This window comes from Dasypus novemcinctus, chromosome 23 (assembly GCF_030445035.2).
Source record: "Dasypus novemcinctus isolate mDasNov1 chromosome 23, mDasNov1.1.hap2, whole genome shotgun sequence".
NCBI classification, from domain to species: domain Eukaryota; kingdom Metazoa; phylum Chordata; class Mammalia; order Cingulata; family Dasypodidae; genus Dasypus; species Dasypus novemcinctus.
The window spans coordinates 16,064,621-16,075,795 of NC_080695.1; the positions used below are offsets into that span (position 1 = coordinate 16,064,621).

The 11,175-nt window shown below is 61.2% G+C and overlaps 2 protein-coding genes across 2 annotated transcripts; one reads left to right on the plus strand and one right to left on the minus strand.

The window, feature by feature from the left end:
* Positions 1–2: 2 nt before the first annotated feature.
* On the plus strand, positions 3–6,007 carry AP1S1 (adaptor related protein complex 1 subunit sigma 1). The gene is made up of 5 exons (XM_058285895.2): positions 3–125; positions 1,895–2,073; positions 2,744–2,852; positions 3,736–3,873; positions 5,085–6,007. Exons 1-5 carry the CDS (start codon positions 123–125, stop codon positions 5,130–5,132), a joined length of 477 nt encoding a protein of 158 aa, XP_058141878.1. The 5' UTR covers positions 3–122; the 3' UTR covers positions 5,133–6,007.
* An 814-nt stretch (positions 6,008–6,821) lies between these two features.
* VGF (VGF nerve growth factor inducible) lies at positions 6,822–9,768 on the minus strand. Its single transcript, XM_058285894.1, has 2 exons — positions 9,589–9,768; positions 6,822–9,088 (listed from the first exon to the last, which is right to left on the minus strand). The coding sequence occupies exon 2, from the start codon at positions 9,076–9,078 to the stop codon at positions 7,228–7,230; it is 1,851 nt and encodes a 616-aa protein (XP_058141877.1). The 5' UTR covers positions 9,079–9,088; positions 9,589–9,768; the 3' UTR covers positions 6,822–7,227.
* Positions 9,769–11,175: the final 1,407 nt, after the last annotated feature.

Genomic DNA, 11,175 nt, shown 5'->3' on the forward strand with positions numbered 1-11,175 from the left:
GCGGGGCGGGACGAGGCGGGGCTTCAGCGGCAACGGCAGGAAAGAGCCGAAAGGAGAAAAAAGCGAACGGAGCTGGCGCCTACGGTGGCCGAGGAGGGACGCGCCGAGCCGGAGGCTGCAGGATGGTAGGCTGTGCGAGGAGGGAGGGGAGGGGGAACAGAGGGGCGTGGGCTGCACCTGCGGGGGTTCTTGGGGGCCGCCCTGGGTAGGAGCCGCTCCTTCTTCCCTCTTGTCCTTAGAGGCCTCGGCGGCCTCGGCAAGAAGAGCTGGAAATGGCATTAGAAAGAAAGAAGGGGCGACGAGGGGGCCGCGTTTGTGGGGCGAGAGGGGGCTGAAGAGGGGACGGCGGGAGCGGACCGAGCCTGGAGGAGCGGCCAGGTCTCGGTCCGGGGGACCCGGCAACTGCCGCAGGGAGGTCGCCTGAGGTATAGGGGCGCGGGGGTCTGTTCGTGGAGGGAAGGAGTGGAGGTCGCCCGGCACCAAGACCCTCTGTCCCCGTGTATCCCACGGTGGAGAGGCGGCCCGTGGGGCCGAGCGGTGTGTGGGAGGGGATAGTTTCCTGTTCCGAGGAGGGACCGTCCTGCCTCGGTTTATTGCCATGCACACCTAGAAGCCGGGGTGAGGTGCGGAAGCCAAGTGGGCTGGAGATTTGGCTCTGAGGGACCCAGGCTTCGGGATCCCCGGGTCTGGCGCTCCTCGCTTCCCCCCCCCCCCCCCCCCCCCGCCCCAGCCCATTTTCTTTCTGGAGCCCAGGCCTTCCTCTTCCTGCTCACACTCCTTTCCCAACCCCCATCTTAGACGCTCACGGCTCCCGGGCGCCTTCTCTCCCTCCCGCCATACCAGCCAGCCCCACTTCCCTTTCCCGTCCACCGAAAACCCCGGCCTTGAATTATGATTTTTAGCCTACTAAAATCGTACTGTTCCAGACACCCAGGAGAGGAGAGCCCCCTGGAGAAGATGCTGAGTCCGGGTTGTGGCCCGGACCCCCCTGAAATGGGGAAGCTGGAGGGCCGGGGGAATGGAGGGTTGGACTCCCCGCTCCCGCACCTTTGAACTTGCTCCTTGTTGGGCACACATTCCCCAGGGGGGCCACCCTGTGTGCCTGTGTTCCAGTTCAGCCGCTGAAAAGCAGGTTGGTCTCCTGCAGTCTGAGGAATGGGCACTAAGCAGGAGGCCCTTCAAGAAAGAAGAGTTAAGAGAAGGAAATCAGGGGCCAAATTCCTGGAGCACTGAGGAGAGAAGAGGAGAGAATTTGGGGACCTACCAAGGGGCTGCTGTAGAGACCGATTCTCCAGGGCATAGGACTGGCACTGGAGAACAGTGTGCTTGGGATAGCAGAAAATCTTCGAACTCAGATGGGGAATGGAGATGAGCACTGAAGAGATTCTTTAGTATCAGCCATGGGCTGCTTGTCACTTGGCTAGGCATTTTACTTCAGTTTGGAGGAACAGAGCTAGGAAGCAGGACATCATAATTCCTAACAGGTTATAGTGCTTTCCACAGGCATACATCAGCTCCTTATTCCTTCCTGACAGCTTTTTGTGAGGTTGATACTTCACTTATCTCCATCTTACAGATAAGGAAACTAAGACCCAGAGATACAAAGTAATTTCCTCAAGGCCATACACACTAGTCCAGCCAGGATTTGAACCCAAACAACAGACTCTTGGAAGTCCTGACTCCCCCAAAGGGAAAGGCAGTTGCTGGGGACAGGTGTTTGGGTATACAGAGTTAACAATAAGGGGATAGATTTTTTTTTGAAGGTATTGGGGATTGAACCTGGGACCTCATACATGTGAAGCAGGCACTCAACCACTGAGTTATACTCACTGTCCAGGGGGATAGATTTTTAAAGAAAGTTTCTAACTCCCAACTCTATCCCCTCCTCCCCCAGATGCGATTCATGCTGCTGTTCAGCCGGCAGGGCAAGCTGCGGCTACAAAAGTGGTACCTGGCCACGTCTGACAAAGAGCGCAAAAAGATGGTTCGGGAGCTTATGCAGGTGGTCCTGGCCCGCAAACCGAAGATGTGCAGTTTCCTAGAATGGAGAGACCTCAAAGTCGTCTATAAGAGGTGAGTGACACCACCTATTTGCAGCCCCACCTAGATCTTGCCTGATGGGAGTTCGGCAATGGGTTAAGAGGGAGGTGGCTACAAAACCCGGGCCCCTAAGGTCTAGAAGAGCTGGGAGCTAAAGACTAAGTAAGGATGGCTGGAGGCAGTGATCTAATTCATGCTGCCTTTCCTTCCCAGACTCTCCTTGAAGATTCCTGTTTCCCACTTGGTTTGACTTAAGCCTCACTCGCCTCAGGCACATACCTCTGTCTGCTTAGGTCCTGCCTGGTCCATTGCTTATCTCCCTCAAAGTCCCAGGCCACAGTCCTAGATCCCGCCCCACTTTTCCCAACACACATCTGTACACACCTTCTCTGGTTCCTTCTCCTTTAAGCAGGTGAATTAATTGTCTCAGGGTTTTGCTGAGTCAAACTGAACTGGTCAGAGGGCAAGAGGGAAAGAGCCTATCTTTGCCTTGTGTATGAGATAAGAGTTGAGCCAAGAGGCCCTGGGAGTTACTGTTTTGCATACCCTGGGGCCACCCTACCTGTGCTTTCGAGGCCCTTGGACCCTGGGCAGGCAAAACTGGAGACTTGAGCCTGGCAGCAGGCCCAACAGCTGCCGAACTATGCCTCACTCAAGCAGGCCCAAAGCCCCCCAGCTTTGCCTCACTCACTCCTCTCTCCAGATACGCCAGCCTCTACTTCTGCTGTGCCATCGAGGGCCAAGACAATGAGCTCATCACGCTGGAGCTGATCCACCGATATGTGGAGCTCTTAGACAAGTATTTTGGCAGCGTAAGTCTCCCCACCTACCCCAGTGTCCATGCCCAGCAAATCTTCTCTTCCTCCCGAACTTGGGGGCCCTCTCCAGCCTCTACCCTGGAAGACTCAAGCAAGAACAGTAATTAACCTCTCTTTTTAAGCCTTTGGCCTATTAGTCACGCGCCTTATTCAGCTCTGGGACAGTGGGCTTGTGGACCAGAGCCTGCCATTTCATCTCAGCACACAGCTCAGCCCAGGACAATGATGGAGGCCACATTCAGATTGTATCAGTGTTTCCTGACTTTGGCTACACATTGGAATCTCCTGGGGAGCTTTCTAGAAATACGGGTCCCTGGGTCCCACCCCCAGAGATACCTGTTGTGGGGTCTATCCCCAGCTTGGCAGACATCTCAGCTCTTGGATGGCGAGTAATAATAACTCCAAAATGTGTACCCCATTCAACAATCCACAGAGTATGCCCATGGCATCCTCTGGATTGTTCCTCATGAGCAGGTGGCACTATCTCCATTTTCAAATGAGAAAACTGAGGCCCAGAGGCATTGAGTGTCGCGTACTGTCCTGTACTGTTCAGTGGCAGAGTCCCACTCGGAATGCAAGTCTTCTACCCATTGCCCAGAAGCTTGGCTTTCCTTGCCCCACAGTGCTCAGGGAAGGAGGCTAGCCCAGTCTTGGGTGGGCCGATGGCACAGATTGGAGGGGAAGCAGCAGGAACCACAGACGAGGAGACTGGGGCAACTACTACTTCATGATCGTGGAGAAAGAGGCAAGAGCAGGAAACGAACCCCAGATGTGGCCGCGCAGAAGAGCAACTATGAGACAAGAAGTGGGAGCTGGGGTGGGGCTTGGGCTGGAACGTACCTCCATTCTCAGCGCTGCCTTCTCGCCCCCTCCCCAGGTGTGCGAGCTGGACATCATCTTCAACTTCGAGAAGGCCTACTTCATCTTGGATGAGTTTTTGATGGGAGGGGACGTCCAGGACACCTCCAAGAAGAGCGTGCTGAAGGCCATCGAGCAGGCTGACCTGCTGCAGGAGGTAGGGGCCAGGGACAGTGAGGAGGAGGAAGAGTGCGGGGGTGGAGGGTGCCCGCCCTCCCCTGGGCACCCTGCCCGCCGACGACCGCTGGCCCCTGCCCACCGCCCCTGTGGCCACCCTCCCTGTGGCGTCTGGCCCCCACGGCGCCCAGCCCTCAAGCGCTGACTGCGCAGAGCAGTGATGGCCCACCTGTGCCCATCCTCCCCTCATTCCAAGCTCTCTCTTCCCAAGACCCAGGTGTCTCATCCAGGCCCGATCTCCCTTTGGCCCAGGCTTCTCTGGACATCAGGGTTTGCTCAGAGAATGGAGACGGGGACACATGGTGGAGGGCTCTTTTCTTCTTGGGTTCATCCCCATTTTTTTTAAACACATGCTCAAAAGCCATTGCTTCTCAAGAGCAAAAGACTATAGGGATTTGGGGACCAGGGCCAAGGGTCCCCGGCTGCTGGTTTTCCCCGCTCTCTGGTGCCCCCGCCCTCACCCCATTACTGCCTGCCCCCTCTCTCCTGTGCCACTGCTGAGACTTGGTGCAGGGAGATGAGTCACCGGAATCTGCAGTGACAAGCAAGCTGGCCTGAGCTGGCTCTGAGGAGGGGGAGAAATGGGGGCGGGGGCTCATCTCTGCAATAGGAGGAAGGGCAGAGCTGGACTTGCCACCTCTTGGTCCCCTTCCCCTCAGACAACACGTGTACATGCAGGCACACGCCCTCCTGCTTCCGGTGCCCTACCCAGGCCCTAAAGACTCATCCCTCTGTGGTCTGGTTCACCTTCCCTTGGGGGTCTGAAGCCAACCTCTTACTCCCACCACCTCCAGAACATGAGAGGACCCAGTCATCTGCCAGCCCCGGTCCCCAGAAAGTAGTTTCTTACCCCCAGCCCCAGCTTTGCCCCCTTTCCCCACAGGTACTGAGGCTGAGCCCCCTGCTCACTAAGCTCCTGGCTTTGGGGTCTCTGGGAGGTGATGGACTGACCCCGGAACCCACCCTGCCACACTTGGTTCTGGGGGGTGGACCTGGGAGGCGGGTGAGCTCCCTGAAGGGCTCCCTGCGGTTCGGGCCTTGGGCTCACGTTGGCTTCTCTCTCCCCTACCCCGTGTCTCTGCTTTCCGCCTCGCCCTCCCTCCTGACTGCTGTCCTCTGGCCTCCCCCTCCTTTTGTTGCCTGCCTGCTTCTCCTGCTGTCTGCGTCACCCTCTGTGTGTCTTGGCCTTAGGAGGATGAGTCGCCGCGCAGCGTGCTGGAGGAGATGGGTCTGGCCTAGCCCCCGGCCTGGGCCGCGTGGAGATGTGGGAGCTGGTGCAGAGGTGGGGCGTGAGTGGCTGCTTCTCCCACGCCTCTCCAAGGGCCCTTTTCTTGGCGGGACCAGCGGCTCCCTGTGCTGCTTCACCTTCTTTTGGAGTGAGCTGTGGGCTCAGGACCCTTCATCCTCCCCTTCCTCCAGCCCCTACCTCCTGTTTTCCCTTTTCCCGCTGAAAGTTGAAGGAGCCAGGAGGTAGGAAAGTGTGACCAAGATGGGGGTGCTATTTGGCTTTCATTCCCTGCCTTCGAAGAACTGATGTCACCCCAGACTTCCTCTCCCTTAGGACTGTAAATATATAAATATGTCAGGTTAAAGGGAACCGGTTTTCAGGGCTCTTCTCTATCCCTTGCCCCCATGACCTACCTCCACCCGCTCCCGCCAGCCAGCCTGCTGGTGCAGCTTCTGTGCCTGGGAGAGGGGACTTCTGTGTGGTGAGAGGGAAGGCCGTCTCCCTCGCCTGCCCCGTCCTCCTCGGCTGCAGCAGGTCCAGGGCCAGGGCCAGGGGGGAGCACAGAGTTGACTTTTTTTTCTAACCATGTCACCTTGAGGCTTGGGAGGGCTTTAAGGGAGACGGGGCCCTGTCCCTCACTCCTCATTCTGGGTGAGGCGGGAGCTAAGGGGGCGGGGTGGGGGAGTATCTGACTTCATTTCCTTAACTCTGAAATAAAAGGACAAGCGTTTCTGAACTTGGCCTTCCTGGGACTCTGTGGAGGAAAGCGGGACTGCTGGCACCAGGCAGGAGGGAGGGAGCACTGCAATTCACTTCTTCCCCCAAACTAGGCTCGCTAGATTTTGTTCAAAAAATAAATAAAAGACAACCAGGTTAATGTAATCATCTCAGGCAACACAACGAATAATTTTTTAGTGTATGGGTATTGTGTGCAATATTTGGAACCCACTTAACACCAAAAACGTATTCACCGTTTATCTGAAATTCAGGTTGGACCGAGTGTCCTGTATTTTATGGGGCAACCCTCGCCCAAGCAGGAACGGAGGCCTAGTGCCTCTCGACCACGCTGTCCAGCCCCGGGAGCTGCCTTCACAAAGGAAAGAGCAGCTCGCGATGAAGCGGTCCATGCTTCTCGTTTTCGTTGTGGAAGGTTTGTCTTGTGGGTTTAGTTTTCCTTGGGGGAGAGGATTGTGAGTTCAAGGGTGCTTAGGGAATGGTTGAGGAAGGGCTAAGCAGGGTGTTTTTGTGGCCTCCAGCTCCTCCTCTCCATGGTTCTTGTGAAGCACGCAGGGCCAGGAGTTTAGGAATCAGTGAAGGTGAAGTGAGGAGGAACGGGCTGGGGGGAAGCCACCCAGGCCAGAGCCTGGGACCCTGGGTTCATGGGATGAGGCGGCCCACTGTTGGCCCTGAGGCAGCCTCGCCGTCCACACAGCTCCTGGCCAAGACCTGAGGACACAGCACCATTGAAGCCCCATCCTTTCCCCCCACCCCCCAAAGCTGGAAGTGGAACTTAGGGTGTCAGAGTGCATGTGAGCTTTATTCTACACCCAATAACACGCTATAAAATGTTTTCACCCCTCAACTCTTGCTTCTCTTTGGGGTAGGAGATGGGTGTTGGTCCTGGCACTGCCCTCACCGCCCCTTCCAACGGGCCAGGCAGGCCCAAGGGGTCGGGTGAATAACCGAGAACAAAGTCCTAATAAAATAGTCACTTTTATTTCTTAGCAAAACTATTTCCTCCGTGAGGGGTATATACAATCGAGAAGGAAAAGAAGGGAGAAATTCACAGCGATCTGGAGAGGGCGGGGGTCCCCAAGGGAGGGAGACAGACACTTAACACATCTAACTGGAACTGCTTTTTCCGGTTTAGTCCCTAGAGGAATGAATCGGGGACCAGGCCCCGCAGAGGGAGGGACTTCGCACTGACCCGCTCGCCTGGACTGGCCTCGGGTCACCACGACTGAGTTCCCGGAGTTTGGGCTTCGGACCCAGAAGAGGTCCGACGGGACTCGGCCCACAGACGAAGGAGGGTGGTGGGGACAGGGCGCATGCAAACCTCGGGGGCGGAGGGGAGCGACACGGAGGGGGGCGGCGCGCGGGGGCGGGTCACGGGCGCCGGAGCAGCACGTGCTCGATGTAATTCTCCAGCTCCTCCTGCTCCTGCAGCCGGCGCTCCTCCGCCTCCGCCGCCTCCTGGGCGCGCCGCGCCTGGGCCTCCCGGCCGGGAGAGTAGCGCGGCGGCGACAGGGCGTGGTGGTAGTGGCGGCGGCGCGCGGCGGCGGGCGGCGGCAGGGTCCGCGGCCGGATGTAGTTGGGAAAGGGGTGGTAGGGCCCGGGGGGAAACAGCTCGTCGTCCTCCCGATCCCAGGGCGGGAGCACCTCGTTCCAGTCCGGCAGCTCTTCCCGGGCGGGGGCGGGGGCGGGGGGCGGGGGCTGCGGGGAGCGGACGTGGGTGGGGGCGGCGCGGGGGGCGGGCACCGGCTCGGGAGGGGCGTTCTTCTTCCGCTTCCGCTTCTCCTCCACCTCCTCGATGATGCTGACCACGTCGTCGGCGGGCAGGTGTAGCTTGGTGGACAGCTCGATGAGGCTGTCGATGGTCTGCGGGTCCATCTCGTCGTCGTCCTCCTCCTCCTCCGCCCCCTCCCGGGCCCCCTCCGCCTCCGTCCGCCGGTAGCCCGGCGTCTCCTCCTGGGAGCGCTTGTCCTCGGCCCCGGCTTCCCCGTCTTCCTCCTCGGCGAAGAGGAGCGCGTTCTGCCGCGCCCTCTCCGCCTCCTCCGCCTCCGCCTCCGCCTCCGCCGCCTCCTCATCCTCTTCCTCCTCCCGCTCCTCCCCGCCGCGGCGCTCCTGCTCCGCCTCCCCGGCCTCGCGCTCCCGCTCGCCCTCCTCCTCCGCCTCCTGCAGCCCCCGGCCCCCCAAGCCGTGCTGCCGGACCCCGCCCTGCAGCAGATACTGGAGCAGCAGGTCGGAGGCGAGGTCGGCCAGGCGCTCCTCCTGCGCGGCCGCCTGCCGCGTCGCCTCCGCCTGGCGCCGCCCGGCCTCCACCTGCGCCAGCCCCTGCTGGAAGAGGCGCTCGCCCGCCTCGGAGCCGCCCAGGAGGGAGCCGGCCGGCCGGCGCGCCTGGGGGAAGGCGGCTCCCAGGCCTTGGTGCGCCTTGGCCAGGGGGGCCAGCGCCTCGCCCAGGTGTGTCTTGGGGGAGGGCACTCCTTCCCCGAATTGGTGGGGTTCTGGAAGGAGCCCGCTCTCGGGCATTCGCGCCTGGAAGTGCTGGGGGGCCGGGGGCGGCAGGGGCGCGCGTTCGGGGACGCGCGCCTGGAACTCCCCCCAGGAAGCACGCCACACGCGCTCCGGCCCCGGGCTCTCCAGGTTGACTCGGGTCAGCGTGTGCGTTCGGGTTTCCGTCTCGGCTGCCGCGGTCTCTTGCTGGCGCTTGCCGCTGCTCGGACTGAAATCTCGCAGTTCCTGGAGCAGGGACGCTAGTGCCTCGAGCTCCTCCGAGGGGTTGCCCGCCTCAGGACCACTCTCCTCCTGAGTCTGGGGGCGAGACGGGGCCGCGGACGCCTGAGTCTCTGGCGCCGGGAGGCTGTGGGTCTGGCTGCGCACGGTCTCGGTCAGCAGAGCTTCTGCTGCTTCTTCCGCCGGCCCCTGCGGGGAGCCGCCCAGCGCGGGGGGCGAGGCCGGGCGGTCGAGAGCCTGCAGCAGCACCGCGGCCAGCGCCCGGGGATCCACGCCCTGGAAAAGCTCTCCCTGGTCCTGCTGCTCGGAATTCCGAGCGGCTCGGAGCTCTGGGGTGCTGCCATCCTTCAGCCCGGGCACTGCGTCCCCAGCCACCCGCTCTTTATGCTCAGAGCCGAGGGGAGGTGGCTGCGCCTCGGGGTGCCCCGGGGGCGCTGCCCCGAGCCCCTTGATCAGCAGAAAGAAGCAGAAGAGGGCGGAAGCCGGCAACTGGGGAGGTTTCATGACCAGGAGACTGTGAAAGAGAAGGAGCCAGAGAGAGAGGGGATTTCTGTAAGAATTCGCCACCCGCTAATTCTACATTCCCGTCCCCCCACCTTTAATCAGGAAATCGGGGCTTCCCCGATCCCCCAACCTTACCCAGAAGAGGGACATTTGGGAGCAAAGGAGGAAGAGGTTGTGCTGATCTCTGGAGTCGTGTAAATGAAAAAGGAACGCCCGCCAACCTGGCTTTCCCCCAGCTCGCCCCCTTCCCTGAGCCATCTCACTGCCAGCGCCCACGTACTTAGCAGCAAGGATAAGGAGGAGAAAAATCTCTGCCCCCTTCCCACAGGACTCCCCGGATGGTGCGTGGGCGACTTCAGCAGCAAGAGAAAAGCGGCAACTCCCCCATTTACCAGGGACCCTTACCGGGGGCTCCCCGCTGTGTTTCCAACACCCCGGTCCAGGAGCAGAGAGAACCCTCCCTCGCCCACGGCTGTCGAGGGTTTGAGGGACGAACAGCGAAGTATTTACCAGCTGGTGTCACGACGCGGGAGGTGGAGGAGGGTCGGGGCGGGATGGGGACAGGGGAAGGTCGGGTCGCGTCCGGCTCGGCTCCGAGCGGTGGATGGGGTCCCAGCGACGGTCGAGGTCTGGCGTCCAGCGGGCCGGGCTCGGCGGGATCCGCGCGGCTCCGGGCGGCTCGCTCGCTCCGGCTTCAGCACGCTGGACAGCGCCCGCGCCGCCGCCGCTTTATAAAGGGGAGCGCTCGCGGTCACGTGGGCACGCCCCGCCCCATTGACGTCAGTGTTCATTCATGGGGAAGCGGGCGGGCGCCGAGAAGCTGGAGGGCACCCAGCGATTGGAGGGAGAGTGCCTCGCCAGTCCTGCGCCTGCGCGCTGGAGCCCTCGGCTGGAGGGGCGTGCGCTACCCGAGCGCCGGAGAAACGAATGAATGAATGAATGAATGAACCGCCGAGGCGGGCGGGGGAGGGGGCTCTGAATGAATGAAGGACGGACGAGGAGAAAAGGATGAATGAATGAATGGGAGGATGAATGGAAGGGTGAACGCGAAGACCCTGGCAGGCGGGAGGGTGGGTTACAGGGCTACTTGGCGGCCGCTAGAGCCCGCGCCGCTGCGCGGAATAGGAAGGCGGCACTCCCAGCGTCTGACTGGGCACCAGTAGGAGAGCCATACTGGGGAGGGGAGGATAAGGGTTCGCGAGCCAGGAAGGGGACCGGGCTCCCCGCCCCCCGTCCCCGACCCCCGATCATTCGGTCCTTGGGGAACACACCCAAGGACAGCGGGAACCCGTAGGAGAGGGAAGGATCTGCGCGCCTGCGGGCGCTGTCCGCGAATCTGCGGTGCGGGGCGCCGGCCCTGGGCCGGGACAGATAGATGGGTGCATCTTGCGGTTTGGGTAATCCCATCGGGAAGGGTCCGCGTCTGAGAGGAAGGGGAAAGACTGAGGATCTGTGTGTCTTTGGGTCGTGTCTGTTCACGGCTGGTGCCTGTCTGCAGAAAAAGGTGTGTCTGTCCTTCTGCCCGGCTGATTGTGCCACGTATGTTGGCGCCCCCGCTGTACCCCTTTTAAGCCCCCCTCTCCCCACCCTCCTCCTGCTTCTTTGCCTCCCGCCGCTTCTGCTCCCGAAGGACGTTTGGAGGGCGAGACCAGACCAGGTGGGGAGGGGGTTGGGCAGGTGGGGTGCGACTCAACTCCTGCTCTCCCCTTTGCTTAAAGGGAAGGCTTGAACGCGGTGCGGGATGTGGGGACTGCAACGTCAGCTCTCGCCCCCTCTCTGCCACCAGACCCTTCGACCGTATCTCCTGCCAAAAGGGGTTGAGGCTGGGGGCTTGGGCAGATAGAGGTTCCGGAGGGGGGGGGTGGGGGGCGATGACGCACGGATTGCGCAAAGAGAATCCATCAGCCAGCCGGGTCCGGTGAAGGGAGACCAGCCGTGGGCGGGGGTATGGGGGACGGAAATGGGGAGGGGGGAGAGGAGAGGGAGGGGAGGGGAGCAGACACTGCAGGAATGAAGGGGAGGGAGGGAGACCGGAGGGGGCTGCGGTGCAGGCAGAGAGCTGTGCGGGGGCGTGGGCAGGGAAAGGGGGGAGTGACA

Coding starts and splice junctions, on each gene's coding strand:
- AP1S1 (XM_058285895.2), top strand. Junction 2,074..2,743: donor CTCAAAGTCGTCTATAAGAG/GTGAGTGACACC, acceptor TCCTCTCTCCAG/ATACGCCAGCCTCTACTTCT. Junction 3,874..5,084: donor AGGCTGACCTGCTGCAGGAG/GTAGGGGCCAGG, acceptor TCTTGGCCTTAG/GAGGATGAGTCGCCGCGCAG.
- VGF (XM_058285894.1), bottom strand. CDS start 9,078: ATGAAACCTCCCCAGTTGCCGGCTTCCGCCCTCTTCTGCTTCTTTCTG.